This window comes from Frankliniella occidentalis, unplaced genomic scaffold (genome assembly GCF_000697945.3).
Source record: "Frankliniella occidentalis isolate FOCC.00 unplaced genomic scaffold, Focc_3.1 Scaffold101, whole genome shotgun sequence".
NCBI classification, from domain to species: Eukaryota; Metazoa; Arthropoda; class Insecta; order Thysanoptera; family Thripidae; genus Frankliniella; species Frankliniella occidentalis.
Window position 1 is genome coordinate 480,538 of NW_026267230.1, and position 10,186 is coordinate 490,723.

At 42.2% G+C, this 10,186-nt stretch overlaps 3 protein-coding genes across 4 annotated transcripts; 1 reads left to right on the top strand and 2 right to left on the bottom strand.

Moving 5' to 3' along the window:
• Positions 1 to 69: 69 nt before the first annotated feature.
• Positions 70 to 5,851, bottom strand: LOC113209753 (probable E3 ubiquitin-protein ligase HERC4). Its single transcript, XM_026427429.2, has 4 exons — positions 5,672 to 5,851; positions 5,359 to 5,523; positions 2,363 to 5,244; positions 70 to 2,265 (listed from the first exon to the last, which is right to left on the bottom strand). Exons 3-4 carry the CDS (start codon positions 5,150 to 5,152, stop codon positions 1,837 to 1,839), a joined length of 3,219 nt encoding a protein of 1,072 aa, XP_026283214.1. The 5' UTR covers positions 5,153 to 5,244; positions 5,359 to 5,523; positions 5,672 to 5,851; the 3' UTR covers positions 70 to 1,836.
• A 23-nt stretch (positions 5,852 to 5,874) lies between these two features.
• On the top strand, positions 5,875 to 7,610 carry LOC113209754 (lactoylglutathione lyase). 2 transcript variants are annotated; one of them, XM_026427430.2, is made up of 6 exons: positions 5,875 to 6,028; positions 6,363 to 6,437; positions 6,516 to 6,739; positions 6,826 to 6,893; positions 6,982 to 7,071; positions 7,167 to 7,610. In XM_026427430.2, exons 2-6 carry the CDS (start codon positions 6,366 to 6,368, stop codon positions 7,259 to 7,261), a joined length of 549 nt encoding a protein of 182 aa, XP_026283215.1. In that variant the 5' UTR covers positions 5,875 to 6,028; positions 6,363 to 6,365; the 3' UTR covers positions 7,262 to 7,610. The 2 variants fall into 2 exon arrangements, with proteins under 2 accessions (XP_026283215.1, XP_026283216.1); XM_026427431.2 differs by having other exon boundaries at positions 5,942 to 6,152.
• A 731-nt stretch (positions 7,611 to 8,341) lies between these two features.
• On the bottom strand, positions 8,342 to 9,851 carry LOC127749863 (atrial natriuretic peptide receptor 2-like; the record flags this gene model as incomplete). The annotated part of the gene is given in 2 exon segments (XM_052269766.1): positions 8,342 to 9,489; positions 9,578 to 9,851. Coding segments are annotated over 2 exon segments (540 nt in total), but the record flags the coding sequence as incomplete, so codon positions are not given.
• Positions 9,852 to 10,186: the final 335 nt, after the last annotated feature.

Here is a 10,186-nt window from a genome sequence, read left to right on the forward strand (position 1 = left end):
GCCATGCCATTGTGCCTTGGTTTAGATTTTATACCATGATGTGTGTTCAGGAATAAATAACTTCAAGAATTGTATAGCAACAAAAAAAACATACATTTATTTGCTAAAATATTGCACATATCCGTCATATGTACGTTTTAGGCAGTACAATTTGGGAATTATCTAACATTAATTTAATAACAGCAACAAAGTTAAGTTTAACAGATCAGTCAAACATTACAACTACATACAAACTTGAAAATAGTTAAACGTATACATCAATCCCCGTGATTCTTTTCAGGAAACACATCGAACACCTGGGTAATGATTTCAGTTATATTACAAACAAACAACACAGCTCAGAATTAAAGTTCTTTACTCAGAAATTCAGAATTAGTTTAAAAGCTTCTCCCAAATAACTGCTCAGCATACAGATTTGACGTTTTTTATAAAAGTAGACCAAAATTATTGCATACTTTGAATGTAAGAGGATATAAAAATTTATCTAGTTCCAGACAGTAATTCCACTTACACTACTAATATTTAACCAATTTAACAAGGATTAAACAAAATACTACAGTAAAATTACAACCTTTTGAAAAATATACAATCAGTACACATTTAAAACCTTTCAAAAAATATAAAGAAGAGTGTATATTATGCTTGAACAATAACTGTAGATGCTTGTACTTCCAGATTCCAACATGGAATGTGAAATAAAGTTAGACATAGTGGCTATAAATGAATCATAAATTGCATATGCCTAACTAAATTTCAAATTGAGAAAGATTACGCAAAATTCACCAAGTGACATACATAAGGTGCTCTGGTTTTCTTGGGTAGACAACCCATTCTAGTCCGAGTGAACTGTACAAGATGAATGAGGAAGGAGTAGTACTGGCCAACCTAACAAAAGAGATTTTATGTGTCACCTAGTATACAAATAATTTAAAATTATTATGGGAAAAGAAATCCGACACAGATTCAACAAGCCACAAAACTTTTATCTGTGACGTCAAGGTCTAAACGTCAGTTTTATGTTAAATTACATATTGTTAATCTTTTGGGAGAAAGTTTTACTGGCGTGAAAAAGACGACATCATGCAAAAGTTAATGTTAAAGATTAATTAACGAGGATCAAGGGTTGTGTTATAAATATGAATGTAATGAACTCTACTAGCCTCGATAGGTCTGCTGAGATCGTCTTTGGAATGAGGGAAATTTGAATCCACCATGAACCGGTTTGAATTGAGCATTTTAGGTATTAACAACTGACATGAAGATCCTGGAAAATTCCTGTTACACAAGCATTGGCTACATTGGATTCAATACTGAAAATTGAAATACAGGTGAGAAATGACAAAAGTTCAAAATACAATTTCTGATTATCCAAAAATAGATATAATTTTCCAAAACTACATTTTCTGGCTTAATATCACATACACATTTGATCACAACTGTCTCACACAAAAATACCCAGGAACATTGAACAACACAAGAGCAGGTGCTGTGATGGTGTGTTTTATACCAAGTGTAAAAAGTGGCTATAGACTACAGAAAATAAATTTACCCCGGTAATTTGAATCAGGCAAATGTATAAATGCATATATATTCAACTAATAGCCCAACATTAATTTTTTTTGAACAAACGAGATCAATAAAGTAGGTGCTGTATGCAAGAAAATAAAGATTTATTGTGACATGTGATTAATATCACAAAATTACTTATTGTATAAATAAATGCAAAGCAACACTAAAAGCAGCACAAACTAAAATGTTAGAGCAGTTTGCTGGGGGAGCTGCATCACATGAAAACAAACTCAAGTGGCATTCAATTATAACACATGAATTAAAGACTTAGACAAGTGAAAACCCAAGATTTTGTTGAATAGCCTGAAGCAATTTATAGCGTAGTTTTTCTTTTGTCCCATATCTTGGCAAATCTAGAAGGTTGAAACAAGTGTGTGCTACTGGTAGGTATTTGTCGTCAGAGGTTGGCTGAAAAATTATTTTGATTGCTTTCATACCCTGGAGAGGAATGCGATCAGTTCCCGTTAAGAACATGAGGAACTTTTTCTTTTCAGCTAATGGCAGTTCCATGAAAACCTCCCAAAAGAGGCGAATAGTGGGGTCATCTTCTTTGTAGCCATTTTTGTACTGAGCATGACGCTGTAGCTCTTCCCAATCGTAATTTTCATTGCCTATAACAACTGCCATCAATTCTGCAGCATGGAAAAGTTCCAAGACACGTCCACCGCATACTTTCAAAAATCCTTGGGAGAAAGCCTGTGAAAAAGAGAGCAGATATTAAATTTCAAACATAATATACCGGTTGAACAGTTCAACTTAATTTCAAAGAGACAAGATAAAAAATAACAAGTACCTTAAAATGCTTTTCGACCATTTTATTTAGAAGCATGTCTACATAGAGGTCCACATACTCAGTCTTGTTATGAAGGTTGACAGGTATGTCAGCACCACCAGGTTTTAATGGAAATAATTTCACTTCGCCAAATACTTCTGTGGACATCTGAAAAGACAATCCAAATACTTCCTCAAAGTCATCATCTTTGTAGTCCAAAATGTCTTGAAGACTCTTTGCCATAGTGGGTGATAAGTCATTTATATCCTGTAAGGTAACAGGTTCATTTAACAATTTCTTATAGAGGGCTAAGGGAAAAGGCAAATTGATGATGGTGAAGTTGTATATGGCAAGACCACACAGAAGTCCAATGAGATAATACATCATTTCATGTTCAAATGTAACTTCACTGAACCAAATGGCATTTGTTTCTTCATATGATTTGAACATTCCATATGCTGGGTCAAGGATTTCCTTCAAAAGCAACATGAAGAATTCTTTTCGAACTCCACCAGCATCTTCAGCTTCTTCTCCACAAAACTTTATTTTCAAGGGTTTCTTCAAATCTTTGCTATCACATTGGTACAGTTCCCTAATAGTATCATCAACTATATTTTCTCTGCTGACATTAAGCACAAGATACTGATTTATACCACCAAGCATGTTCATAAGAAAATCTGTTGTGGCCTCTTGCATTGCTGAATGCATTTGAATCGACTGATCAGTCTCAAGCAATAAAGTTTTAGCTTCAGCATTAAATACAAAAGGATAGTTGCAGAAATGGACTGCACTGGAAGGTGGGAGGGAAGGTGCAAATCTCAATAAAATACTGGGATCAATTTGTGCCACCCACCGCACATAGTCCACTTGGATATCAACAACTTCTTGCAAATCATGTAAGTAAAACGAGTTGTATGGGACTTTTTGGCCAATATCTTTGTTAAGGCGGTTCAATAATGCTAACATTTCAAGGGCACGCATGATTACTTGGCTTACAGTGCTCTCTCTCACAACTGGAAGCCGAATCACATACATGACAACATTTTTATAGATCCGAATGAGGCGTTCAAAGTAATCTGGTGATTGTGCTCCCCACCACATTAATACAATTTTACGAGCTTCATTCTTCAATTCAGATACAGCTTGAGCAAAAGGAACATGGATCTTCTCATAATTTTTGGGATTTTCACATTCATGATACATTGGTAGGGTGAGATATATTCTCAGTGTTTCAACATCAGGAGGAGAACTAACCAGGCTTGGTATAAGTCGTTGGACAATGCATGTCATAATGATATCTTTAATTGTAGGATGCTCAAGCCTTCCAACATTGGAAAAGAATGATTCAGCCTCTTCAATATCGACACCAGGATGTTTGGATGTACAGCAGTAATGCTCATCATTTTTTAATAAGAATGATGCATTAAAACACGCTTGGCTCCCAAACACTGTCTCAAGATAAGAGATGAGCTCCAAATCTACTTGAGAGTCTGCAGCACAATTTTCACATTCTTGAATGAATTTCTGCAACAATGTCAGTATTTGAGTGTTGGGCAAATATTCCCGGAAATCATCTGGTCTGACTTGTTCGTGGGGAAGTGAAACCAGAGCAAAACAGTGATCTCCTCCAGATGATATGCGCTTGATGATACATTCATGGGCTGATTCTACCAATGACACCCCACTAGGGCTAAGCCATGGGCCTATCACAACTTGAGGTGTAGACACGTTTCCAGTGCTTTTATTGCCAAGCTGACCAGCTCCTCCAAGGCCAAAAGCATAGACGCGCCCACGAGATGGAACAAGAGCAAGCGTGTGCCTTCTGCCACATGCCACCTGGGTTACAGTGCTTCCCATAAGTTCTGTAACCTTCCTAGGAAGACATTCATTTGAGTGGGACCCATGCCCAAGTTGCCCATGCATACCAGCACCACAGGTAAAAACACCACCATCGCGAGTCAAAAAGACTGAGAAATCTTCCCCACAGGCAATAAATTTCACTCTTATAGAGCGTAAACTTTTCAGTTGGGCTGGGTATTTTCTGTTGCTACAGTCAGAGAGACCCAACTGGCCACAGGTGTTTTTACCCCATCCGAACACTGCTCCAGACTTGGAGACAGCAAAGCTATGATTAGACCCACAGGCAATAATTGCTATTGGTATGCCTGCTAGTGAGGTAATAAGAGTCGGTTTTCTTTCTTGTTCTGATGTTGTGCCTAAACCGAGCTGACCAAAACGGTTGCAGCCCCAGGAGTACAGTTGGCCATCATTGGTTAAAGCTAAAGAATGGTTCTGACCACAAGCTACTTGAATTACTGTTGACAGAGCTAAATTTTTAACAGTCTTTGCACTCCACTGATCACCAGAGCCTGAGTTGAGACCAAGCTGGCCAAATGAATCGGAGCCCCAACTAAAAAGTTGGCCCCACTTCGTAACAGCGACACTGTGACACCCGCCACAAGCTAGAGCTTGAATTGAGTAATCACTTAGGCTTGTCACTAGCTCAGGACGTGTACGATGCTGCTCTCTACCAAGCTGTCCATGATCGTTGTTACCACAAGAAAGGACTTCACCTTTAGCAGTCAGCATCAAAGTATGGCTATCTCCGCAGACAATATCTTGTACACACTGACTTTCTTGCACAGACAAAGACAATTCTCGAGGACATAATATTTGATTCTCTTCAATTCCTCCTAGACCAAGTTCACCATTGGTTGTGTTACCCCAGCAGTAAACACGTGAAAATTCAACTGGTTTGGTATCCATACTCTCATCTCCTTCCTTAGTTTCTTCTCCATGATCAAGAGACATGGTGATATATCACAAGGAAAAGTCTTCTTAGAATGTTGAAAGGATTTTAGACAAAATGCAGTTCAGATTTTCATGAAAACTTATAAAATTTTCTGAAAGGGAAAACCAAAGAATTAACGGCTTAAATAAATAGTAACGGACACAAATCTTTCAGTGAAGCCAATGGATGTCTACACTAAAAAAACACAGGAAGGAGAAATGCTTACAGTGCATAACTGCCCGTTCTTTCCGGTAAAAATAGGGACTTGGCCATCCAAATGGGTATGCAAGAAGATCCAAGATAGGTGGTTATGTAGGAAATTACAACATGCAACATACACCTTCTTTAGCAGTGAAATGTCTTTAGGATGTGTTCGCACGACGCAAACACCCTGGAAGAAAACACAGATGTCAACGAACGTTAGTGACATAATTATTCATTCCTCATTTCATTCAATGTTATGACTTGCTGAAACAGCACACTTCAGAAACTGGCATCTTCTAGAAGGTTAGGATCGTGGTAATATACCAAAATCATACCAAAGAATAAGTGATGACGAATGATCAGCTCCCAAGCTTTTCATAATCATCAGGAATATGAGCTAACAAGCTGATCAAGAAGACACTAAATAATTTTCCAATTCGTGAGCATCGATTGTGGTTGTTTTGAAAGACAAGGACAACTCGGCAGTTCTTTTGAACACAAGGCAGCGGGAATCCACTATTTCTATAGTTGGTATCGGACAACCTCGGACAAATGACGTCATTCAGGTCGCGCTGGTTCGCCCCCGACACACACCCACCACAAGTTGACGGGGAAGCCAGGCGAAGCGGTTTCTTTCCAATTCTCACATTTTCACCTTGATACCCTTTAGCTGTCAGTCTTTGGTGTTTACAGTAAGTGAAGGAAACTATTTTCACTCTATCCTGAACTCAGAATTATCGATGAGTTCTTATTAGTTTCTGTCGCTCTACCGTCCTTAAACCCCCTTGTGATTGACACTAGCCATCCACGCTTTAGGTTAGGTATTCGGTCACAATTTCAGAACCCCTGATAAACTGCTGCTCAAAAGATTTTTGCCTGACTTTATGACACCGAAAAATGTTATATTTTATATGTTCTGGATAACTTGCTGCATCTAGTGACGATTACTATGATCATGGTTCTAGTTCAGACTTCAAACTGACAGGTGTCCATTTCCATTAATTGACCAGTCGTTGTGTTTTGCAGATTATGGGTGATACAACTGGCCTGTCAAATGCAGAGGCCAAGGAACTGTGTCATGAGCCGGAGCCAGACACCAAAGTATGAATTTCTGCCTCTGTAAAGATTACTTTAGCTCATTCACTCTAAACTTCTTATGGCATTGTGTTTGTGTTTCAGGATTTTATTATGCAGCAAACTATGTACAGAATCAAAGACCCAAGGCGCTCTTTACCTTTCTACACTAAGGTCCTTGGTATGCGGCTCCTTCAAAAATTGGATTTTCCAGAAATGAAGTTTTCGCTGTATTTTATGGGCTATGAACCAGCTCAAGACATACCAAGTGACCCTGCTGAACGCATCCAATGGACTTTCACACGCAAAGCTACTATTGAACTGACCCAGTAGGTTTATTATTTTAGAAACTTTGTAGAACACATAAAACCCTTAAATTACAGTGTAATCTTACTTTAAAAAATTCTTATTTAAGCAATTGGGGTACTGAAAGTGATCCTGGTGCTGTGTATCACACTGGCAATTCCGAGCCAAAAGGCTTTGGTGAGTTAATTATTTGTTACATATAACTTAAGTTGTGCTTCAAAAATTATCAGTTTTTACTTGCAAATTTATGACCATTGTGTCTCAGGTCATATTGGAATTACTGTTCCAAATGTTGATGAAGCCTGTAAACGATTTGAGGAGCTTGGTGTTGAATTTATCAAGAAACCCAATGATGGTAATGTAAATCTGTAAATCTCTACTAGAGCATCTCAATTATTAATTTTTTATCTTGTTCTCTATTTCTTTATGCCGCTTTGTTTAATTTTACAGGTAAAATGAAAGGCATTGCTTTTATCAAGGACCCTGATGGTTATTGGATTGAAATTTTTGCTGCCACAAGAATGTCTGGGCTAATTTTGACTTAATTAATTAATTGTTCTAGAGGACAATTTGGAGAAACTTAAATATGCATATTCCAATAGAGTAATCTTCCAATTTCATCAGCTTCTAAATTTCAAAATTTACCAACTAATTATACTTTTAATTTTGTATAGCTGTTTTTACTGGTAAGCCAATCAAAGTCTAATGAAATTTGCACGTCTCATCATCAATTTTAAATTTGCATGAATCAATTTATCTGAATTGGTGTTTGATGAGTTGTGAGCATCATATTAGCATGTGTGCCATCTAAAAAGTGTTAATGGACAGTGTTTCTAATATTTGAGAGACTTCTATATTTTTGGTGTAAATAGAATATTTTTTTAAAATTTAGAATCGATTATCTTGATTTCAATTTCCTCGATAGCTGTGCTTCCGCCACCGGTCTCGCGTGTAGCGGGTTGCCTACCGGCGTGCTACCCGCCACCTCCTCATCTCAACTTCCCCCTCCAACGTACACGAGGAACTCGCGACTTCAACCCGCGGGTCGGGACGCACCGTTCTCCATGAACGCCTAGAACGCCTCGTGATTGAATTTACGTAACTCCCATCCAGCCCTAGAGCCAGGCTCGGCCAGGGTCCGACCGGCCCGTCTACTTCGGCTGCCAAGTTACCGCCATTCCTGCTCTAGACCAGGGCATCCGCCAACGATCCTGGAGACGTATGCACGCATGTACGCCGCCCCTTCCTAGCCTGGGCCTGCGGCCTGGGCTGGGCGTGGTTGCGAGGACAGAAGGCATGTACGTACGTATCGTTATCCCGAGCGAGAAGCGTTTGCGAGGAGGAAAGGGAAGGCAGAAGCCGTGTGAGACTTATTGAGGTTGGTTATGGCCAGGGCGCGGGAGGGAGTCTGGGGTCGTTGTCCCGACGCTCCCATTCATATCAAGTTGTTCCGTGTTGTGCCACGCGAGTTCGTTGGCTCGCCAAAGTGTCCACACGGTGTCGGGGGCGCCACTCACGGGCCGCCGCCCCACCCCACTGGTGTTTGGAGAGTGGGCATTCCCTCCCTCGCCGAGTGCTGGGCGTCGCGCTGGGCGTGAAAGAAGGGTAGAGAGAATAGAACGCTATTAAATTCCACATTTATTTGGAAGAAGTCACAGGCTTCTATCCGCACAAACACATCTACTTAATAATCAACTTTTCTATTCAGACAAAATAAATTACTAGTCTTTTGACCTATAGCTTTTAGTATTAGATATTTGGGGTTACTTCTCAAAGCCTCTGTAATTACAAACAGGCCTTTAGTTTTAAATATTCTTTGAAGTACACAAGTTTTGTGCCCCTATACCTATGAATCTTAATTGACAACACATCTAGGTCTTTAAAAGCTAAATCAAGAATGGCATCGGATCAATTCATGGCATTTGTGATAGTAAAACAGTACGATTACCACAAATCATCTTTGGAGAAAATCACATATAAACAATTAAAAACAAAACAGAAAAAATAAATTAGTCAATGGGGTGATAGTATGTTAGCTTAGATTGCACTAAACAAAGTGGAATGTTGGGATGAGTGTAATTTGATGAAACACAAATGAAACAATATCACAGAACAAACAAAAGCAATGACACCATCACTTTCAGATAGATGCATGAGAGAAAACGATTGAAAAATGATGATACATAAATAGCACTTTAGCTGACTTTAGCACAGCTGAAACATATTTCTATTAGACATCTACGTTGCAGGTGAAAGCACAAAAGGCAAAGGAAGAAGAAGATGATGACTCGAGGATGGGGTGAGTGTAGGATGACAGAGCATGGTGGTGGTGAGTTAGGAACTAGTGCTCTGCCTCTGGCGCTGGCTCCCACTCCTGGACCTGCAGCCCGCAGGCGCGCCGACCGGGCCGACTGCTTGCGCTACCTCTCAGCTCCTGGAGTGTTTCTCCTGGTTCGGTTCGCTTCGGCCCCTCGCCTTGACACGGCGTCGTCTGTCAGCTCGGCCCACTACTTGGAGGAGGACAGCGCGGGGAAGAGCAGCGGGTAGGGGTTGCCCTGGTCGGAGGCCTCGCAGTGACAGGCTTGGCAGGGGCCCTCGCCCAGCCCCTCGGCGAGCACCTCGGCGCGGGGGTCCGGGGCGGTGCAGCCCAGCAGCCAGTGGGTGCGCAGGCGGCCCTTGCCCTTCAGCTCCACGAAGCCGCGCTCCTCCATGCGGAAGCTGCCCAGCTTGTCCAGCAGGTGGCGCGCCGCGTCCGACACGTGTATTCTCTGCGCTGTTGGACAAGAACGAGGAGGTCAGGGCAGAGTCCAGGCATAGGCGGGGGCCTGCGCGTGCGAGTGGGCGTCGGGCGAGATACTTACGTTGCCCTGTGGACTCCATGCGCGAGGCGGTGTTGACTGTGTCGCCGAACAGGCAGAGGTGCGGCATCTTCTGGCCGACCACGCCGGCGCACACGGGGCCCGAGTGCACGCCGATGCGCACGGCAAGCTGCTGCTCGGGCCGGTGCTGGATCTGGAAGGTGCGCACCGCGTCCAGGATGGCGAGCGCCATGAGCGCGATCTCCTTGGCGTGCTGGTCGCCGTTGCGTTCGGGCAGCCCGGACACCACCATGTACGCGTCACCGATGGTCTCCACCTGGAACAACAAAGAGCGAACGCGGTGAGTACACGCATGCTGCGGCTGCTTACACCGATTCAAATCGCGCGACTCGGAGGGGATTCGGGGCAGCGGCGGCGCGGCGGGGCGCGGCTCAAGGCGAGTTCGCCGGCCCTTTGCGCAATCCGACGCAACGCAGCACACAAACGGACTACGGCCTAAAGGCCCAGAGGCAGACACGGCCGGCCGGCCCGGCTGCTGCTGCACGAAGTGGTTTGCCTGCTGCCGCGGCTGCCGCGCCGGGGCGTGGCAGGGTACAATACGACTGCATTGCACACTGGCTTCCTAGTCCAGTTCGCCTTGTTTGCCAAACG